This window comes from Haliotis cracherodii, unplaced genomic scaffold (genome assembly GCF_022045235.1).
Source record: "Haliotis cracherodii isolate W230 unplaced genomic scaffold, xgHalCrac1.p SCAF_15, whole genome shotgun sequence".
NCBI classification, from domain to species: Eukaryota; Metazoa; Mollusca; class Gastropoda; order Lepetellida; family Haliotidae; genus Haliotis; species Haliotis cracherodii.
In genome coordinates, this window is record NW_027266270.1 from 12,585,552 (window position 1) to 12,609,530 (window position 23,979).

A 23,979-nucleotide genomic window follows, 5' to 3' on the forward strand; every position below is an offset into this window, starting at 1 on the left:
GTGAATAACTATGACACATTGATAGTGGTATGTACTATATGTTTATTTGGTTTTTTGTTTGTTGCTTTATGCGGCACTCAGTAATATTCCATACAGCGGGCTGTAAATGATTGAGACATGACCAGACAGTCCAGTGATTGACATCATGAGCTTCGATCCACACAAAAGGGATACGATGACTGTGGTATGCACTATGGGACATGTGGACTGTGGTATGCACTATGGGACATGTGGACTGTGGTATGCACTATGGGACATGTGGACTGTGGTATGCACTATGGGACACATGGAATGTGGTATGCACTATGGGACACATGGACTGTGGTATGCACTATGGGACACGTGGACTGTGGTATGCACTATGGGACATGTGGACTGTGGTATGCACTATGGGACATGTGGACTGTGGTATGCACTATGGGACACATGGACTGTGGTATGCACTATGGCACTATGTGGACTGTGGTATGTGAAATGAGAAATGAATCACAGCTTGACATACACTACAAACAATCAATTGTGTCTAAATTTCTGTCGCCATATAAACGTGATATTCAGCTGTTACCTTTTAGGTTCAAATAACACAGCTGCTTGGCAGTGATTATTTTCTTTCACAACGGGTCGTATTTTGTCCTCTCAGAACAATAAGTGTAGAACTCATAGACAGAATTCTGACTTTAATCTAACTCTGACTCAAATGTATTTTCAAAATGTCGCAGTGACAGAATCGGGCATAATTATGACCTTTACAAGATGGAGGTACACATACTATTTCTGAGTCTGCTTGTCCTGCAAGCATTATGCTAACTGCAATCATCTCAGCAGTTACTGGTAAATACACTGCAGTGATTAGCCTTGCTCCAAGGCTATACTGAAACATAAGTCCATGGATGTGTGGAAATTCTATACTCTTGATAGGCAAGTCTAGATATGTGGACAGGACTCCAGTCTCTTTAAAGGACAACTTGTTCTTTTTTACATAATCTAGAAATTATAATTGAAACTGATAATTATTGCCTTAGACTTAGATTTGTGCAACTCAAAGGACTCCAGTCTCTTACAGGGACATCTGTTAACTTACATAATCTAGAAATTATGATTTAACCTAATAAATATTGCTCTTAGAGACTTGTGCAAGTCTATACAGTGATGTAAGTGGGCTACCCCTATTTCAGCTGTGAACAGGTAACTGTCAGTTATCACTGTGATGCAGGCAGTGGAGTCATGGGTTGGTGGGTGAGTGAGTGAGTGAGTGAGTGAGTGAGCGAGCGAGCGAGCGAGCGAGCGATTGAGTGAGTGTGTGAGTGAGTGAGTGAGTGAGTGAGTGAGTGAGTGAGTTGGGTTTAAAGCCGCTTTCAACATTATTCCAGTTATATCATGGCGTGTCAGCCTAATGTGGGAGGAAAGCCCGAAGTGATGCAGGTCTCGGACTAGGGATGGCGTATTGACACATAAATCGTATTGCAATATATCACAATATGAAGAGCAGTATTGCCATACACATTGTGATAAGTTTTGTTTGTTTGCTGTTTAACCCGGCACTCAGCAATATGATGGCAGTCTGTAAAATAATTGAGTCTGGACCAGACAAACCACGATTGACATCACAAGTATCGCAATACATATTAGGACAAATATTAGTACTGTTCAAATGGTAATTCTTCATTCAATGATCCAGACTTCAGATTGCAAGATGGGTAGCATGGATAAACAAGACTATCTATTACGTCATCAATATGGAATATTAATGTAAACAGTGTGAAGCGTGTGCTGTTTACATGGTTTAGATAGGAACCCAGTCCATCCAAACGACTCAAGACAGTAAATATAATTTATATAGTTATAGTTTAAATCTCCTGGAACTGTATCTGAAAATATTGATACGAAGGTTTGTATTGCGATATGTGTATTACTGATGGACATATTGCAATATATCGGTACATTCCTAGTGAGGTCATCTGACAGATGCATCCTAACCTTGTCAGCATATTGACAGGATTAAACTCTTTGGTAACATGGACAAGGCATCCGGATCAGATGAATCCCATTCTATGGCATCTACAACTGTGTGTCAGTAACCAAGGTAACTGGGAATGCAGGAGAACAGACCAATTGTCTGTTGTTCAATCCCGCACTCAGCTGTATTCCAGCTACATGACAGTGGCCTGTAAATAATCGAGTCTGGACCAGATAATCCAGTGATTAATATTACACACCACCTACAAAGTTATACACAATGTAACATAGAAACCGAACACCTAGTGTTACTGTATTGGCTATGTATAAATATGTTTTATCATCCAAAACTGGCTCCCACAGGAGATATCGCTTGGATGAGATCAAGCGATATCTACACTGTAGATATCGCTGCAATGAAATTACATCACAATGCTTTGCAGACCATTGTGACGTCACTGGTTACCATGACGTCACAATCAAATGACATCACTAATGGCTCTGCCACTGAAGCTGTTTGCAGTACTTTTTACACTGAAGACACTGCTAATTACTGTCTACAAATTGAAAAAGTTGAAAGAATGATGTTGGATGATAAATAAAATCTCACCCTCGTGTCTTTTGATATCAAATATATCAACACTCGTTGATAAAAGTGGCAAAAATCCTCGGCAAGCCTCGGAATTTTTCCACTTTTATCAACTCGTGTTGATATATTTGATATCAAAAGACACTTGGGTGAGATTCTCTATGTATCACAAAGGGTCCATGCAGAGGACTTGATTTTGACAATCCCCATGTGTCACCCTGATGATATCAAAGCAACATCTGATCTTGTATCCTGTTTGTGGGTCTAGACTATCAAAGGACAGGTGACTCTCAGATTTGATCTATCTTCAGTGAGTGTGTCAGACCAATCTAGTTTTCAATGAACTGATTCAATATTTACAAATAATTTACAGGGATGCAACATACCATATTTGACGTAATAAGCGCCTGCGCTAATCAGCTTATAAGTGCCCATGGTGATATTTGCTAATATATTGGCACACATTCCGATTGATCAATGTACACAAGACTTATTTATTCACATATAATATGCACCCTTAATTATGAGCAATTAATTTCTGTTGTGTATGGTAAAACTTTAGAGGGACAAGTTGTTTTTATCCAAAATCTAGTTATTTTACATAAACTACAAGTCCGAATTCAGCAGTCGACTCATTGGATATGAACAATACCCCTACACACCCACACACAACAAACTCCGAAACATTAACCTTTAAAGTTTGGGATTTGGGAGATCTTTAACATTAAGAATATGAAATTCAACCTGCCTTTGAGTTTTAATATTATAGACAAACTGACTAGGCTAGTGCGAATTTCCATACCTGTGTCATATGTATTTACGTTCATGGATATATGAACTCAATACAAAAGTTGTTTATTCTAAATTTACATTCATTTAGTGTTTGCAGACATAATCAAATATAGCAACAGGCTACCTCTGAGCTCTGGTATCAATTCAATATAATATCTACCATAAGTGTCTGAAATAACTGCCCGACTGCCTGACTGCCTGCCCATGGCTGGTAACTTTTCGGTTGGGCTGCATGAAATTGTGCTCCACCTGCCGGAGTGTCTGGCAAATAATTTTCAGACTACTTACATATTCAATTTTATCATAGCTCCTTGTACATTCTCAAGTAATTGTTTGCTTAATTTGAACTGAATCAAGATGCAATTTGTCTCTTATTTTGGGTGATTTTTCAATATTTATAATGTGTAAATGCAGGCAGGTAACTTTGAAGATGGGCCGGCAACATTTATGAGTCACTCGTCTTGTTGGGTTTCAAAATTATTTCAAACACTGTCGAGCATACATTTTACTGAAGTCAATGTCAAGAAGGCAAAATGCAGGTCATAGTGGGGTGACATTGAGGTTGACAAGGTCAGACAACCACACTATCAATCATTGCACATGTCAGAATAAATGAGCATGATCAAGCCAGGTAGACAGTAAAGAACATGTGCATCTCAATCTTGAAGATTCAACACCATACAAAAGCAGACTTAAAATTCCCAGGCATTCAGTCAGTGAACTTACAATAACCACGGATCTGTTAAACCCTGTCATGATAATGTGCAACTGTTGCTAGGCTGGAGATGTATTTCTTGAAGGTTATTCCTTTGCAGTCCACTCATTCAGCAGCCATTGCCAGCACACTATAGGTCACGTGACCAGCCTAGTGAAAAGCTATTTTTAGATGAGGAAACACCTGAGGCCAGTTTAGGGTTGTAAATTGTTTGGATGAAGTGTCTCATAAGTGATGGTGTCTGCATAGCATTCCTAGTTGGACTATTTTTAAAATATGCCTCCTGAAGCTTAACATTTTCAAATAACATGTTTGTCCCAGTCATCACCACCACTTCTATATGCCATACAACTCACCACAAAAATCCAAGTTCTGACTGAAACAAACTTATTACCTTTTCAAAAACAAACAACCCTCTCCATATATAGAAATACCTGTTGTTTGTATTTATAGGTTGTGAAATAGGGTTTATAGTGACCTGCATGTGTATGTGCGTGTGTGTGCTTGCTTGTACTAGTCCAGACTAAGGCCAATTTTATAGTGCTAGCCCACTGAGATACCATGCAACAGTTAAACATGAATACCCCACTCAGACACAGTATTATACTGACTCAGAGCCGACCAGTCCTTGTTTTGGTCCCTTAATGCTGAGAGAGAAAGAGAGAGAGAGAGTATACTGACTCAGAGCCGACCAGTTCTTGTTTTGGTCCCTTAATGCTGAGAGAGAGAGAGAGAGAGAGAGAGAGAGAGAGAGAGAGAGAGAGAGAGAGAGAGAGAGAGAGAGCGAGCATTGTTTGACTGTAAAAGGGCATACTATTTAATTAGTTTAATAAGAACTTCACATTCCTGTAAACATGTTCCGTCTTTTCTGAAGAACCATCTAAATAGAGGATCAGGTGGTTACAACAACCTCGCCGATTGTGTGCCAACCTACTTTGTACCAATCAAATTATTCAAGCCTATCCCAGATCACCATGACCATGTCAGACTACAAAAGGGTATTATGCACAACAGACCAAACAGCTGTGCATTGCAGTGCAGACCCTGGCGACCTCCTCCCTAAGTGTTCAGTGGGAGTGACATATTAAAAGCAAAATCAATAAATTCACGTGAAGCAATGGCCTGTGCAAACTAAGCATCTAATGATAGTTTATTCAACTTCATACACTAAGTGATGTGTACAAAACCTGTAGGGACTGAAGAAGCCTAAGAAACTAGCAGCCTTAGCTGTGTTAAAACCTTAGAACCTGGGTCCTTGAGGCTTGCTGACATACTGGGGACCATAAATTTCTTAAACTTTTAACATTTGGGTTATTATGACATGGATCACAGATTACAGGAATTTATCTAAGTCCCCTTGGCAGGCAATTGTTTAGCATTTCTTAAATTTAGTATTTTAACATTGCTTTCAATGAAACAATGTAAAACAGCCAAGGGTGAAACGATACATCTGTGCACTGGTGCATCATGAGTCTTCATGCAGCGATACGATACTCAATTATTTTTTCTGCAGCGATACAAGGATGACAATAAAACACCTGCCAACCCTTTGCAGCAGAAACATTTGAGACAATCTTTATTGGAGTGTAACGATTAAGAATGTATCTCAGCATTGCACCTCTACACCTGCTACATCATACAATACATCTCACCATGAGTCAGTTCATATGTCAATAATGTATAGATTTTCTGTACTGTTTATGATGTTTTGCAATAACTGCCCTCGCTTGTGTTATCTTACCTCCACCATGAAACAAGATGCTTAATCTGTTTGCATAATACTATTAAAACGAGCCTCGCTTATATCGTCATGTGACTAAATGAGTGAGTGAGTATGGTGTTACGCCACTTTAAGCACTATTCCAGCAATATCATGCCGGGGACACCAGAAATGGGCTTCACACATTGTACCCATATGTGGAATCGAACCTGGGTCTTTGGCGTGATGAGCGAACGCTTAAACCACTAGGCTACCCCTCATGTGAGTAAGACATAAACTGGTAGAGAGCGGGAACCTCTGTTTACCTTGGCCAAACTGCAGATCATGCAAAAAATAAAACAAAATAAGTATTGTGATATCATATGTATCAACATTTAGGTGTATCATGACACCCCTGAAAAAAAAACAATCCTATGTGATAACAGAATACATGTATATTATAATATTGTCTTGTTTTAGTGCTATAAATTAAGCTGAATCATAACTTTTGTAAACTTTGTTGTTTGACGCTGCAATATTACCATGATTACAGCTATATGAAGGCAGTCTGTAAATAATCCAGTGATTGACATTGAGCTACGCAATTGGGATACGACGACATGCATCCACCAAGTAAGCTTGACAACCCAATCCTGTTCGTCAATCAGTACGAGAAGCATGGTTTGCTGAAGACCAATTCTAACCTGGATCTTTCGTAACCACATACGGATCATTGATGGATAAATTAGTTTCCATCCTTGGCCGAAATAATGCACCCACAGTGAGTAGGATGTTTTGATAATAAATAACACTCCCCACTGTATTCCGCGATTTGGTTGCAAAATTTACAAAATTTGACCGCTAAGTTTTAGTTTAGGGTTCTCTCTGCACTGGGGCAGGTCATAGAGGAGTGACTAAAAATACTTGACAATGCTTAAATATCTTTATCTCAATGAATCTATGCAGACAACTCAAATATTCAAAGCCATCAAACCAATTCAAACTATGAAGGACTCCAAAAGAATTAACATTAAATACAACTAATTTTTCTACAAATCAATTCCTAATTTGTTCTTGTTTCTTTAAACAAAACACATTTATAAAACAATTTATCAAACACATTTTTTATGCTTAAGGTTGCACTGTTGACAGAACAAGTCTCTTTCAACCACCTCACACTATATCAATGGTGCCAACACGGCAACAGTTTTAGTTTGTTTTCGAAATTGGAAACACGGAAAAATTACATATATTGAAAATGATATGATCACTGAACGGCATTCAATAATGCACATATTATTCTTTTTAAATAAATGTTGAATAAAATCTATTTATTACACCTGTAGGATAACTGAAAGATTAGTACATTGTAGCACATGTTTCTCATATATCGCAGTACAATCAGTGAATCACACGACTATCTTATTGGCCTAATAGCTCACCCGATCGACAACGAAGTACAGAGTTCATCTACCGTGAGAACTTTGCAACAACAAAAAAAAGAAGAATTATCATAGCTAATGAAATGTGACAACCGGTCCTACAAATGTCAGACACAAAACCAATACTGGCAATACAAGTCCGCATGCATTTCGTGTGCGGCGGAAGACAATATTCAGAAAATATCGGACCTACCAATAACTCGCTGCTGTCTGACGCCATGTTTGCGATTAAAATGTTCTTCAAACGTAGAAGAGCGACGCAAAGGGCATTTCAAAATCGATAGAAATTGAAGGCGGGAAAATTCGAATGAGCTATTTTGCCATGTGGGACGTATGTAATAAACACTTACATGGCGCCATGCTGTATACCCGCGTGGTACAACTCATCAGCTGTGGAAGAGACTAGAACGGCATTCATGACTATAGGTTCAGCGATCTGGTGTCCCTTTCAGATATCTTACACACCAAAATCACTCTGGACGTTGTCTAATATTGTTCCAGCCGTTCCATATGAATCTTCGTCCGCAATGTGTTTGTTTATATACATCTTCTAAATTGAGTTAGAAGACAAACACAGTGTTTTTTCAGCAAGATCTTTAATCAAACTTGTTAATTAGGTCTGACAATGCATTAATTGACTTTGGCTTGCATGTGCAGGTAGGTTAGGTTAATTAAGCATTTAATTATTATAGGAGGGGAGGAGGAGGGATTGGGACTATAAGTGTCAGTTTGTTTTAATAATAAATTACCAGTTCAAAAATAATGTCAAAAATTTATAACTTTTTTCATTTGAAAAAAATAGAACTGTTATAGTTTCAGCCCCCTCCCCATATAGTTGTCATACATTTTGGCGACCCCCTCTTTCTCTGTAAGTTTTCTCCCTTCTCCCATATTTAAATGTTGTCAAGGTTTTTTTATTTCAGTTAGTTTGGATATGGGGAAATAAAAACATGATAGTATATTCAGATAGTAAACATGAAACACAGAATATGCTTTAATAACATCACAATACTATGGCCATGCACGGATGTGTAATTAATTACTTTCGTTCATAATATATACTACCTAGTTAATTAAAACTCGTTAAGCGATATAGGTCTTAAAATCACACATTCATCTACAACTTAAAATAGAGACTTAAATAGGTAATCACTTCTACAAACAAACTAACTGTTTTGGGGTTTTTTAACGTTAAGGTGATTAGCCTCCAGTGATAAGGACAATATATGCACATATCTAGAAGCCCCTATGAACATTTTGGCCTTTGAACAGCGACCCATGCTTGTAATAGGCGACTAACGGGATCGGGAGGTCAGGCTCGCTGACTTGGTTAACGCATGTCATCGTATCCCTACTGCGTAGATCGATGCTCATGATGTCAATTACGGGATTTTCTGGTCCAGATTATTTACAGACCACAGTCATATAGCTGGACTACTGCCGAGTGCGGCATTGAACAACAAACACAAAACACAGCCATATTGTTTTATGTGTTTCTCATCTCCATCCTCGTCCAGAAGAGAGCGCGGGTAGGCGAAAATATCCCCCAAACAATCTGTTTTTCACAAATTGTGTAACTTATTTGAAGACATTTTAAAGTTTAAAACACTTGGTACCAGTTTTTAAATTAATTTATGAACTAGATCGAGTTGTTTTGTTTCGAAAACGTATTTATATTATTTAATATAGCTAAGAAACATCAAGCTGATCGTTTTTTTTTATGAGTGCGCAATGGTAGGAGTACTTGTTTTATCACATCGGGGCATAAATTTCCGCAGCGGCGGGGACAACTGAGATAAGAAAACGTGTTATTATTTCACATCGGAATGAAAATTCCGGGACGTGGGAGATGGCAAACGCAGAATAATTACGGAAAACCTAAAACTGTCATTTGATTTCTACAAACACAGGCTCAATTCCTTTATTTATACACACACACACACCATTTGTCACACCCCATCAACATGCAAATAGTGAGGTTGGGGTTTGGACGGGAGGGGTGAGATGTTTTCTTGGACTTTATCATTATTAAGTATATGTTGCTGGCCCCCAACCCCAAAACCACTATAAGGAATGACTAGTCCCCCTTATTAGTGTTAAAATTCATATTAAAAAGTATTTTTAAAAATAGAACTGGCAATTTTGCCGACAACGCCACCCCCTCCCAACATTCGCTTATAAATTAGTCATAAATTCATAACTTCTTTGAAAGGCATTTAGAAGTTGGAGCACTAAGTAGGGATAAGAATTTATGGATGAACAACTTCTTTATTACAATTAAGAGCGACGTTTCGGTGTAGATTCTAACACCGTTATCAAGCAATTGATTTACAGAGTGTGGTACTTACTTACTTACTTACTTTGGAGAATTAACTTGCGCTTTCCGACCGATGCGTATTTCCGAAAGGGGCGAACGTGGTGTGTGCAACCCAAGAGGAGGCTTTAGGGGTTGCTCATATAGAATTTTGGAATTTTGAGATTTGGAATAGGTGCCGATGGGGTTGACAAGAATATGTACAAGTAGAAGGCAATGTTTATACAGGAGAGTAGGGAAGCCTGTTATGTACACACAAGGGTAGTGATGATAATCATCGGTGAAGTCAGAGACATAAACAAAGGATGAAGCAAGTAATATAAACAATAGGATTATGGCTGATCCACAATCATTATGGCTGATCCCATAAACCTATTCTACTGTATAAACATTGCCTCCTACTTGTCCATATACTTGTCAACCACACTCTGTATATCACGCCGAGTGCGAAATACGCATCAGTCGGAAAGCGCACGTTAAATCTCCAAAGTAATGAAGTAAGTAAGTAATGTATATCACCTGTTTGAACCGAAACGTCGCTCTTAATTGTAATAAAGAAGTTGTTCATCCATAAATTCTTATCCTTACATATAATCATGCTCAGGCCGCAAGTTAATCTCACACACACCCCACTCAATCACTGTGATCAAGGTGATATATAGCTGTAATAGTGCTGATTGCGGCGTAAAAAAACATTCATTCCCTCTGGTCATTTCACTCTGTACATTTAAAGTGAGAGTTATCTAAGTCCCCGTGATACCAGTATCGTTTTGATTCCTTTCAAAAAAATAAATAAAAAGGGATAGCAGCTCCAGATCTATATTCCTCAATCTTTCATTGTTAACATACATGTGTTTCACGTGATACACACAGTGTATCGCATTGGTTGTCTCTTAAGGACAAGGAAGCTTCGGAGTGTGACGTATGTATACATGTGTGCATGCAGTAAAATCCCAATGAAATTCATTGGGTCTATAAATATATCTTCTCGCGAGTCGTCTCCCTTTTGTATTACTACCCCAAATCAGTATTTTATTGATAATCCATTTAATCCGAAAATAAAGTTCACCAATGGTAGACTATAGACATTTTTCGTAATTGATTACTACTTCAATTGTCAGAAAGTTTGAATGTTTCCGAAAAGCTATGCAATTTAGAACTATTTTGTCATGGCGAAGTACTCGAGTCGTGAACAAGCTGACTTCCGCCATATGGAAAGCGATCAATAATATTTGACTGTAGTCTATCGAAAAGCGGATGAAATGTACAGAATATGATTCAGTCATAGTGCTACAGTACTTATTCCATTTTTTCTTGATTGATATTTTGTTTAAGTTTCTTTTGTCAGTGTAAGTTTTGTACAATGGTGATCGCGGCGGATACCCCTATTCCTCCTGTGTACGATGTGGTGTTTGTGGTGGAAAAGACAGCAAATTTAGCTGCATATTTGGAAACCTTAAAATCATCGTATATTGTGCCTACTTTGGAGTAAGTATAAAGTTTGGATTTGTTTTCTATAATTAATTGATCGCTGATCACGAAAGCTCGTGTCGATATAGATCTATAGAGATCAAATGTCAACATCATGTCACGGTCGATCCTTATAAGTCTAAATGTCACAGTGGACAGGTGCTTGTTTTGCCTCTAGATCAATTAAATCTTGCCATTTCTTGACGCGTGCCATCAATTGAAATACAGCTGACTGTCCTTGTCTCAAATGGTGACGTAAAGCATTGAAATATCCTGACATAATTATGACATACGTAATTACATGGACCAATCTCTCTTTGCTTCGTTAGTTTAAGTGTTCCAAAAATAAACATAAGATTTGCCATGTTAATCTTTTGCCATGTTTGCTATGTTTTGCCGTTATTGAAGTATGTTTTAAATTATATGAGGTGTAATGTTTTCTAACGTATCTAAATTTGAATATTTTTTTTTTTAAGAACATGGTGGAAAAAACCCATAAATATGAGTCCATGGTTATAAGCCCATTGCCATGATTACTCGGCAGAATCTTGGCCTTTACTAACTAGTTTAGGTTATCTTATAAAGAAGCGTTTTAAACTCTGTTCAGTTCCAGGAATTGAAACCACAGCTTTGAATTCATTGATTTGAAAAAAAATCCTTTATATTTCTTATCTGATGTTTTCATGATATGCTGGCTGCTTTAATTCTTGAGATGCTTATGCTGAGAAAAGGAATGTTTGAGATCAAATGTAACACGTATGTTGAATGAAACATGTTTTTGTATGGAATACACTGTGTAAACATAAGATTGATTGGATTGTTTGTCTTGCATTATTATTTTGTTTCATCCTGTAAACAGGGTTAGAAACTAACAGTTTTTGTCCACCAGTCCTTATAATGATAACATATAGCAAAACCTTTAAAATGGGCCAATTTCTTCTAGTCCTAAGATACCTTTACTATTGGGCAGTTTGGTAAGGACTGCAGGACTAGTGCCAACTTCTAACACTGGTAAACATGGTCAATGATTTTAAGTATGTTTACCAACTAGTTTAATTATTTATATCAAACAAAAAAGTATTGTTCCACATACCGTTTTCAGATACTTCAATGGAGGTCCACCTGATCCAACTGACTACGGCAATGATGTAAGTTATGAATCTATCTTTCTGTAGCGCATGGTAGATAGCATACATGTGATCATGGTGATTACAGCTTGTTTTACTTCTGTTGTTATTAGGGGCGGTCGGGTATCCTAGTGGTTAAAAGCGTTCACTCATCATGCCGAAGACCCGGGTTCGATTCCCGACATGGATACAATGTGTGAAGCCCATTTCTGGTGTGCCCCACCGTGATATTGCTGGAATGTTGCTAAAAGCGGCGTAAAACCATACTCTCTCACTCACTCACTCTATTGTTATTAGCAAAATCGAGAAAGGCGACACTAGTTTCTGGGGCTGTGTGATGGCCCAGAAACTGTATTGGATTCTGAGTAGTCCTGCACCATGACCGTGGAATATATTTATTTTATGAAAAATAAATCAATCTAGAAATGCATACAAAAGCAAGTCTAGCCAGCTCAAGCTAGATCTATTCCACATCTGAAATCAGCATAGGGAATTTTTTTTTATTTTTAGAGTCAAGAAGGATATTGTGTAATATAAGATTTCAGAGACTAAATGTTAGTCTAGATTGTGAGTAACATTGATTATTCATACTGATCCCAATGTGAGAAAATATCACTTCAGCATTTCTGCTGTTTTGTCAATAAATTCCGAAGGGAAACATCACTTGTTAATGAATTTCTGTGTATATTTTAGGTTAAAAGGTATAAGTAAAAACAAAACTTGTATTGTTTTACCCATAATACCAGAATACCTATTGCAGTATTCCTGTATACCGGTGGTATCGTGCAGACCTACTTATTTCTTCTTTTGATGACACAGCAGTAGAAACTAACAGTTTTCGTCCACTAGTCCTTATAATGATAACATATAGCAAAACCCTTAAAAAGGGCCAATTTCTACTAGTCCTTATGATACCTTAACTATTGGGCAGTTTGGCAGGGACTATAGGACTAGTGCCAATTTCTAACGCTATGACATGGTCTCAGAATGTTTTTTCTTCCAGAACATTGATTTATTGTCCACCCAAATCTCCATATATATATTATTGATGTAGAATGTCCATTCAGAGCTCCAGATAACTTTTTGAGCAATTGAGTTTTTGCTCCAGGGTTTGTATTTTTATTGGGTGATTACCATTGGTTGGTTGGTTGTTTGGTTTGTTGTTTAACGCTGCACTCAGCAATATTCCAGCTATATAATGGCGGCCTATAAGTTATCGTGTCTGGACCAGACAATCAAGTGATTAATGTCATGAGCATCGATCCACGCTATTGGGATCGATGACATGCATCCACCAAGTCAGCGAGCCTGACCACCCCGATCCCATTAGTCGCCTTTTACGGCAAGCATGGGTTGCTGAAGACCTATTCTACCCAGGAATCTATTCATTGGGTAACCAATATCTTTTCACTCATCTATTCATCACTTAATTGGGTTTTTGCCAAAATTAGTGAAATATGAAATAATGTTCTAAATATATAGGCTTGACTCTGAAAGTAAATTAGGTTGTAATTGTGTTTCGGAAATCAGGTCCAATGTACACATGCTGAAAAATCTTCATTGGGTATTTACACTGTTTTGTACATTTGAGTTTTTCATTTAATGCATGCGTTTCTGTACGAAAGTTAATTGAAAGTAATTGGGTTTTAAATATTTTAAGGGGGGTATTTTACGCAAATACGCTTCTTATCTGTAGCTGTGTCCATTAAACATGTTCAAAAGTTGATAAACTTATGAAAATGTCCAGAGCCATTTGCCTCTATCAAAACCACTGGATCAGCAAAGTGGATTCCTGACATTAATAACAAACCAGATCACATCATCATGATTATGAAGATGAGTAACTTTGGAAAAGTGATGCAGGAAATGCCACATAATAGGTTCATGCGAATAAATATGTGAGTTAGTTCCTGCAGACATTGCTTCCTGAGGGCGGTGAGGGTAGCCTAGTGGTTAAAGCGTTCGCTCATCACGGTGAAGAACAGTGTTTGATTCCCATGAATGTGTAAAGCCCATTTCTGGCATCCCCGCCGTGATATTGCTGGAATATTGCTGAAAAGCATCATAAAACCTTTCTCACTCACTCATTGCTTCCTGAAAACCTGATTTCACACCCAAACTTTGCACTTTTGGCAGATATGCCAACATGAATACATTGTAAAATAACCCAGCTGATATAGCAGATATCATGTTAAGCAAACAGTATCATTGATGCTGAGTGAGTGAGTGAGTTGGGTTTCACACCGCTTTGAACAGTATCCCAGTTATATCAACTTATTGTGAGAGCATAGCCCGAAGTGATGCAGGTCTCATACATTTACCATTTTGATGAAGTCCATGAGCATGGGTATAGCATGTATAGTGCTGAGAAGCCTAGAAATATAATTGGGGCGAACCATTATTCAATCCCACAATCATAGGTTTCTGGTGTGCCCAAGGGATGCAATTAGGGCTGTAAGGATTAACTGATAACTATGATAGCATTGATACTTGTCAGTTTGTGAGATCGTGATAAGCTATAAATAGAACAGGAACTAATATAGCTACCTCCCATAATACACTCAAATAATGGAAATTATTAGGGCTGCAACGAATACACAATGAGGCGAGTATGATACGTATCATGAATATAGGGTAACAAATACGAATATTTATTCACGAATACAATAACAAGTTACTTCCGGTGTTACATGCTCACGGTAATCAGCTGGTATTGTCTTTGCATGGGGGAAAAACTTGAGTTTATTAAAAATGTACGTAAATGTACGTATTGTAATTGCTTAGGTTGAAACATTTCTGTGATATTTCTTGTGAAGCAAACAAGCAATACATTGCAACAGTGACGCTTATACTGTAGCCTCATGTTTGGGATGACAGTACCATTAGGGGCCTTGACAAACTGACACAAGTTACACTACTGCTGGTTTGTTTATATTCCATTTTGCTTATCTCGCTTAGATAAATAACTGACGAGTTAAAAAACGCTCTTTACCGAAAAATCGTACATATTCGATTCTAGTGACCATGAATAAAAAGTTCAATTCATGAGAGTATATGGTTCGATTCATCGAATATGCGAGTGAAGAGTTAGCATGGCTAGAAATGGCTAAGAAAAGTATGAATTGTAATGTTTGAAGGTACTTAGGTAACCATGGTAACCATTGGTAACATGCCTACTTGTGAACAACCCATATTCAATAATTACTAGGGCTGTTAATTAACGTTGATTGTGGGTTGTTGACAAGTAGACATGTTACCAATGGTTACCTTCAAACATTACAATTCATACTTTTCTTAACCATTGCTAGCCATGCTAACTCTTCGAACCTAACTTTATTTTGTAAATCCTTAGAAAAGTAACGGGGTAACAAGGCGGATTTTTAAAATTCTGGAATCAACATATGATCAAGAGCAGTTCTATGATTTGTGTTTGTAATGTTCAACACGTCAATATGGTCTGTGGACAACTGAAATACTGCTACTTTTTCTGCATGCTAATGCTCTAGGTTAGGAAGGGGGGGGGTCGGTTAGCCTAGTGGTTAAAGCGTTTGCTCGTCACCCTGAAGACCCGGGTTCAATTCCCGAAATGGGTACAACATTGAATTTGTACAATGTGTGAAGCCCATTTCTGGTGTCCCCTGCCGTGACATTGCTGGAATATTGCTAAAAGTGGCGTAAAATCATACTCATTCACTCACTCACTCTAGGTTGGCTACACAAACCATTAAATACCCCTATACATGCTGAAATGGTGATACAATCGGCACAGATGACCAAGATAGGCCAAGATCAAACAACAGTGGGAATGACTAGGTGGTGAGAATTCATCCTCGGGAACCTATGCTGGTTGTTAGAGGCATATAAACAATGCTGAATGGATCGGGTGGTCAGGCTTGGTTGATTATGTGTCATCGTGTCCGAATGGCATGGAAAGTTGCTCATATCACTGGATTGTCTGGTTCAGATTGTTTTTATTTTATATTTGTGCTGCTGTCATATAGCTGTAATATTGATGAGTGTGGCATCAAATAAATAGATCAAAGTTATTAATGGTTATGACTAGGTAATAATCTGAGGATGCTGAATAATAAGATTGTTTTGATTCATTTGTCTGTTTTTTTAAAATAGTGTCGGCTCCTAGTCCTAGACATTTTAAGGTATTGCTTAAATGCTACATAGTACATGAATTACATGTACAATGAAAATAAAGTTAAGCACCTAACAATCATTGTTCTCGTAAACGTCAAGTCATTTCCCTTGCCACTTGATATTTACCATTGTTAAAGTTACCATGGTCATGGTGATGAAACCAGTGTTCCCGCTGGCTTTTGAAACAGCCAGTCCTAGTGGACTTGCAACTTGCAAATTACCAGCCCCCCCCTCGCCCCCTCCCCCCTCCTTTATTTTTGTCAGTCCCAACTTTAAACAATTAAAAAAATGTATGAAAATTGCCTGGTTTTAATGCATGCAGCACAACATAGTGTTCAGTCACAATTTTCTCTTTTTTTTTCTTTCCTACAAATATATATTCAACCTCAAAGCAAAGCAAAATGTTATTTATTTTCACAAAAACAATCAACAAGGAGAAACCCTGATGGTTCGAAAACTAAACTTATATGAATATCGCTAATGTTTTGTTCAACAACAAAGATTTATAAGGTACTTTATTAATTACCGGTCCAAGCCTAATTTTAAAAAACGGAAAACTGATAATTACCATGATAAATGATAAATTACCGGTAAATGGGAACACTGGAAACTAAAATATTGGTGACTGCAGCGTAAGTCTGCATTAGCTCTCACTCTGCTGGGTAGGGTAACAGAGAGTATTTTAGAACTGAAGTGTGTATCCTGTATCTGTTATTATCCCCCGCCAACTATGATGGGCGGGGGATAATAACAGATACAGGATACACACTTCAGTTCTAAAATACTCTCTGTTACCCTACCCAGCAGAGTAGAAACAGGCTCCGTCGGTCACGTTTCGTTTATGGAGCATAACTCAGAAACAGTTCAATATTTTTTCATGAAATTTTGCAGGTCTGTCAAGTACATGCTGAACTGGTGCCTTTTGCTCTTTAGAATTTTTATTTTTTAATTTTTTTTTACATTTCAATGGCAACAAGATGGACTTAGGTTCTGTGAGGGTAGGGTTCGTTTCCGGAGCATAACTCATAAATCGTTCAATATTTTTTCATGAAACTTTGCAGGTCTGCCTGGTACATGCTGAACTGGTGCTTTTTGCTATTTAGAAATTTTTATTTAGATGTACTTAGGTTCCAAACACTTCTTTTTTTACCATGTTTACAATTTCCATGACATGTTCCACCTAGGTTAAAAAAGGTTAGGGTTTGTTTAGATTTAATTATGTCATAAATTCTGCAACAGGGCCGGGGGATATAGCCACGTTAGTGGCAAACTCTTCTATTATCTCCAGTCTGTCCACATTTGTTTGTTTAATGCCGCACTAAACATAAGTCCAGCTACATGACATTTTTTAGTCTCTCTCACAGTCCCTGAACTGTATCATTTTCCATTCCGCACAGCTCTTACTGTAATGCTGTAGGTTTAAACAAAGCAAGTCTAGATTTTCCACAGGTTCAGGTTCTGGATCCCCTACGTTACTGGTGCTCCTTATCAAATTAAATGTAGCTGCTTGTTCTTTCAAAATTTTATATTGTTAAAGACTTTAGCAATAATCTAGACATTTGCCTTTAACAGTGAATTGAGTCGGGACCAGTCTTATGATTAAAATTATCAGCAATGATCCAAGACAAGCCTGACCTTCCATCAATAAAAATGTCTCCTCTTAAGACCAGCATAAGTTGTTGGAGACCAATTCCATCCCGGAACCCTTACCATGCCCACAGGGCTACCCCTATACAATGGACCCGTGAAGATGCCGGGGTAGAATAGGTCGTCAGCAACCCATGCTTGCCGTAAAAGGTGACTATGCTTGTCGTAAGAGGCGACTAACGGGATCGGGTGGTCAGGCTCGCTGACTTGGTTGATGCATGTCATCGATCCCAATTGCGTGGATTGATGCTCATGATATCAATCACTGGAATGTCTGGTCCAGACTCGATTATTGACAGACCACCATCATATAGCTGGAATATTGCTGAGTGTGGCGTTAAACAACAAACCAACCAACCAACCTATACAATGATATAGGTAGTCCTAGTTGATGCTATTTTTATTTTGTAATATTTAGTTTTATGTTTTATTACAGTTTAGTTGCACATTGTTCGATCTGGTCACCTTCCATTCCGGGGACATCTCACCAAGCCCTGCTGCGTCCTGTGAATACCCTACGACAAGCACACACAAGTTCCTCTCCTGCCTTGACGAAACTGAGTGAGCACCAGGCCATCATTGGCATCCTTTCTCCAAGTGCATTATTAATTGATAATGATAATGTGATTTATTATTTTCTAAATTAAGAAATGGTTTTCAATTTATTTCAACAACTGTTAACATGGTCAAAATGTGTAATACTACTAATAATTTTAACAGGGTTAGAAACTAACAGTTTTTGTCCACTAGTCCTTATAATGATAACATATAGCAAAACCCTTAAAAAGGGCCAATTTCTACTAGTCCTTAGGATACCTTTACTATTGGGCAGTTTGGTAAGGACTATAGGACTAGTGCCAATTTCCAAACGCTGAATAAATATGGTAAAATATAATGGTTTCGAATTTTTCCGATCATTGCTTGAAAATTCTTTTTCATTATATTATTGGCATTTTTTAACTGAATCACCGGTAAATCTGGGTGAGGATGTGGGTACAGCTGATATGCTATTTCCGACTTAGTTTATGAGAAAATACATACATAAAACAATGTCAAGAATAAAGAGAAATACAAAATAAATGGTAAAATCATCATGTCTAAGTATGATCTCAAATTTCACATTTTCTTTATCAAGTTTGTTATCACCTGTTCGTTCACATGCAGGGATACTGTGTAGTTTTTACTGCTCATAGTGTGCCAAACTGTTTTTTCTCCAAAATTGTGGATCTCCTTGTAGGGGATGCACATTATACTCAAGAAATTACACTAATGTATAATGATAGTGCTTCAGGTTGCCAGGGAGACGAGGTCCTTGTGCCCTGAAATAAGTAAATGATCATCCATTACTCAGTGCTCCAGATAATTGTCCAACCATAAGAGAACACTACTTGTCATTATCAGAACTGACAAGTACCAGACATACTTTTGAAAGTACGGCATTGCTCGCTTGTAGACTTGACAGTGTCTGATATGATATTGTGCAGTCGTCATTCGAAGACCTTCTCGTGTACATTCAGATTTTGGTGCCAAACTAACGTAAACTTACCCAAAACTAGAGAATTCTACTTTTGTTATAAACCAATTAAAATGCAGGATTGGGAGGAAATCCATTTAATGACACGTAACGACGTATTCCCGTTAAAGCGGAAATTATTGTCCGATACGGTAAACAGAAGTTTAATGATGTTTCCTAGAACGTTTATAATTGTTTATGAGAATAAACAGACATGGTATGGTAACAAATAATCATGAGGGAATATTAAATATTTTTCATCCATGAATACGGTTGTTATTTACAATCAGTCAGAATTTGACTAGTTTTCATCCGTATGATTTGCCGATGTGTCATCTATCTGGAGCACTGTTTTTGCTGATCAATATGGCTCCCTCTGTCCTTGTAATTCTGATACCTGGTCAAATATTTGCACAGGTTACCTGGCAATTGGTCACTTATCTTATGGTGTTAACATCAATCTGGAGCTGTGTTATATGATGTGGAAAAGAATTTCTGACACCTGCTAGAGTCAATTTGACTCTTTGTAATGTTTATGTTATTGTGTTCATGGTATTGGACTGGCTTGAAAGGCTGAAGTATGTTTGTTTCAGGTTTATTGGGGGTGAGGCCCAGTCGTACAGTCACATTGCCGAGGGCTTGAGCACAGCATTACAAGTATTTGATGAAATCAAGGCAACCAGAAACCACAGGTAAGTCTATGGTTGTTGATATTGAATCAAAAATTGTTTAGTTCAGCTTTATTGATAAAATGTTAAGTTTGTTTGTTTAACGCTGCACTCAACAATATTCCAGTTATGTGACGACGGTCTGTAAATAATCGACAATCCAGTGATTGACATGAGCATCGGTCCACACAATTTGGATACAATGACATGCATCAACCAAGTCAGCGAGTCTGACCACCTGATCCCGTTAGTCGCCTCTTACGACGGTTCAAATCCCAGTTCGCCCCGATTATGTTTCTTGGTTTGTCAGCACCATACCCATGCTCGTGGGTTTCACCACATTAAGCTGACACGCTGTGATATAACTGGAATACTGTTAAAAGTGGCGTTAAGCCTCACTCACTCACTCACTCACTCACTCACTCACTCACTCACTCACTCACTCACTCACTCAATGTTAGTCATAAAAGTATAGTTCAAGGCAAGGCTACTCACCTTAATTTCTTGATTCATTTCAGACCAGGGCCCCGTGCCACAAAGCGACTGTAGGGCTAAAATGATCGTAACTGTTGTGTTATGTTTGTTAACATGATGTGAGCGCCAATGTGCAAGCGCTATTACACCATACATCATGTGCCCCAGCAGCGGGAGTGACGTCTTCACGATTTACCTTTGGCTAGCTACGAATAAATCATCATTCAGTTCCGACGTCTTTTTGCTTCATGTTCCTCCCAGTTTAGATGCGGGTCATACAAGTACCTGAGCGTGATGTACAGTCTTACAAATAACCCCCATACTTTAACATAGACTTATGACAGTCATAGCGCTAAGATCGCTTCGTGGAACGGGGCCCTGACACTTGCATTGATTTGGTTACACATTACTTTCCTGGTTTACAGTATGTGGTTGTTGTTTCAGCATTCCGTCGGAGCGGCACTGTGTGCTGGTGTGCAACTCGCCTCCATACCACCTGCAGAGCCAGGAGAGTCAGGACTACTCCGGATACTACAGTGAACAGCTGGCCAGCATGCTTGGCAAGGTACACACCATCACTTACTGTCACCATCCTTGCTTATCAACGGTATTATATCTCCGTTCTGTAAGATAAGTACCCTGGACCCAATCACCACTTGCAGGGCTCGATTTAATTATATAAAACATGCACCAGTGCCACCTATTATTGAAAAGTGCAACCTGATATCGATGTACACATGCACCAAGTGCATGTAAAACATTCTGAAAGATGTGCCTGACTAACCCTTACTTTTACACTTTTACAAAGTTTTTCGAACACACTCCATACCTCTCCGCTTCATGTACCACACTAAACCACTTTTCGTTGTGTTTTGTGCTTTCTTGGGCGTTATGTCATCAAACTGGGTATTTAAAGATTATGTGCACTTTGTTAACAGATCTGTGTGGATTATATACAAGGTATTTACTCATTATTTGGCTCATGGACCTGTAAAACATGATATGACAAATATGTACCAAATGTGGACCATCAACCATGTTGCTCAAGCCGGTTAACAAATTTCATTACTGTTTGTGGTGAACGTCAGAGACCTGCATCACTTTGGGTTTTCTTCACATTAAGCTGATGCGCTTATATAACTGGAATACTGTTCAAAGGGGCGTTAAAACCAACTCACCCACTTACTGACTCACTCCATAACATGTAAAAACTGATAACCTTTTAAAAAGATTGATGTGGGAAGGGAAGTAACTCTTTGAATTGTCTTTCAAAGACATTATCTCATATTCCAAGGCCATTAGTTTTTCAGTTCATTGTTCATTTTCTGTTGCACCCTATTTTATCATGTTGATTTTAGAGTTTATGTGCTACTATTCGTGCTTATAATAAACAATTTTTTGCTGCCCCATTTTATAATATGTGAATAACAGATAAATCCATAGAACATTGAATGAAAATCTGACAGTGTCTGTATTTAGGTATTGAAGCATTTGCTGTTGTAAACCAGAAATGAATTGTATCAAGCTTCTGCTTAACTTTTGATACTTGAGAGCTGGAATATTGTTTTAGCCATAAGTTTTAACTGCAGTTTCATTAACAATCTTTGAGTTGTTTCTTTCTTTTTTTGACATAATTCAGAAACACCTTTTGCACATAATGGTTGTGTGGATATCGTAGTTACAATTGAAAATAATCTTTATCTCAGCCATGTTAGTGTGTGTTCAAATTCATGATTATATGACAAGGGAGATAATTGTTATGAGGGGAGACAATTCTGAGTGATTCAGATTTGAGTCATCTTGTTGTTTTACATCATATTACTCACTGTCAGACAGAATCAGGTTCAGCTGTCATTCTGCTTTCAGAGAGGAATATATCTCTCCATCATCTCACCAAGAAAAATTCCAGCATTACAGAGACTGTATGAAGAGGTGAGTGTTGTAACACTTATGCATGCTGAACTTCTAGTTGAATAAAACAGCTGTGAGAATTTCAGTTACTCTTCAAGATGTTGATTAAGTCTTATTCGAGTTTGAACATGAATTTGTTTGCTTCATGAAATAGGTTGCATAACCATGCACCACCCCTGCCCTGATTCTTCTCAACCTTCTCACCCCCCCAATCTGCATATGCTGTAGCTAGTTGACCGATTGTGTGTCATTGAATCTCAAGGCCACCGTTACGAGTATTTTGGTTTTGTTCATCACAACTATTACTTGAAGAGGAGTAAGTAAGTGGGGAGTTTTTTTCTCATCCAAACTATTTTGCAAGATCAGGGGAGTTGCCCAAAGCAAGATCATTTTGCGTTTTGTGTTGTGGCCTAATGGTGTGGGTCTATCCCATGCAGCTAAAGTTAAATGGTTTTATTATTTGTTTTCTGTCTGCTATGATACACCTCTACTGTTTCAGGCTCACTCAATCATTCACTCTTTATTCTACATGTAACCATGGTAACTGACAACAATTCTAAATATTCCAGTCGTGCACCACTGAAAGCCCATACAACCCAACTAAAGACTACACGGTGGACCCACGTCACATGGTGCTGCTGCACGGCTTCCAGCTTCAGGGTAGGTGGCACCAGCTGGCTGAAACCCTCCACGGCCTCACGATTACCCACTGTCGATCAGTGTTGGACGGCTCGTGATTTGCCTCCCCATATTATTATGACTATACAGTTTAAACATCAGCTGCATGCTGAATAATGCCCAGTGTTGACACTATGATATCTTGGGGGCGGTCGGGTAGCCTAGTGGTTAAAGCGTTCGCTCGTCACGCCGAACACCCGGGTTCGATTCCCGACATGGGTACAATGTGTGAAGCCCATTTCTGGTGTCCCCCGCCGTGATATTGCTGGAATATTACTCAAAGCGGCGTAAAACCATACTCACTCACTCACTATGATATCTTGTGGCAATGTTGTTTATTTGGTTGTGTTCGATAACAGACATGTTTATGCGCACACAGCAGCACTCTGAACCAGACCAACGTCTAACAGTCATTCCCAGCATCCTACCTCACTTCTGTCACATATACAGGTACCATCACACAGAACCTTACTTGTCAGTAACAGGTTTGATGACATCGAACACGAGCGCTCGCTGGGCGCCGTCATCATGAAGTCTCACTCAAGCGAAATAACGTTTTATGTTTACGATCTAACTTTTAAACATTAGGAGTGAGTGAGTGAGTATGGTTTTACGCTGCTTTTAGCAATATTCCAGCAATATCACGGCCGGGGACACCAGAAATGGGGGTCACACATTGTACCCATGTCGGGAATTGAACCCGGGTCTTCGGCGTGACAAGCTAACGCTTTAACCACTAGGCTACCCGACCGACCCTGAAGCCCTAGGAACTTTAAGGAGTCAAAGGTACTCCCTGCAGCTAGCGTTCCTTGTATTGAAGTGACCACAATGAATT

At 38.4% G+C, this 23,979-nt stretch overlaps 2 protein-coding genes across 3 annotated transcripts in view; one reads left to right on the forward strand and one right to left on the reverse strand.

The window, feature by feature from the left end:
• The window catches only part of LOC139462294 (NADH-cytochrome b5 reductase 3-like), a 30,444-nt gene extending 23,018 nt beyond the window's left edge, over positions 1-7,426 (reverse strand). The window contains exon 1 of one of the 2 annotated variants that reach the window (XM_071243919.1): positions 7,387-7,426. In XM_071243919.1, coding sequence (XP_071100020.1) covers positions 7,387-7,413 — 27 coding nt within the window. In that variant the 5' untranslated portion in view covers positions 7,414-7,426. Of the gene's footprint in view, positions 1-4,063; positions 4,186-7,386 lie in introns of those variants that run through there. The other variant, XM_071243918.1, reaches the window with a different exon arrangement.
• A 3,260-nt stretch (positions 7,427-10,686) lies between these two features.
• LOC139461524 (mediator of RNA polymerase II transcription subunit 25-like) overlaps positions 10,687-23,979 on the forward strand; it is a 48,179-nt gene continuing 34,886 nt past the window's right edge. The window contains exons 1-7 of the mRNA XM_071243006.1: positions 10,687-10,995; positions 12,080-12,125; positions 18,337-18,461; positions 20,007-20,105; positions 21,000-21,120; positions 22,422-22,487; positions 23,036-23,126. Coding sequence (XP_071099107.1) covers positions 10,871-10,995; positions 12,080-12,125; positions 18,337-18,461; positions 20,007-20,105; positions 21,000-21,120; positions 22,422-22,487; positions 23,036-23,126 — 673 coding nt within the window. The 5' untranslated portion in view covers positions 10,687-10,870. The remainder of the gene's footprint in view (positions 10,996-12,079; positions 12,126-18,336; positions 18,462-20,006; positions 20,106-20,999; positions 21,121-22,421; positions 22,488-23,035; positions 23,127-23,979) is intronic.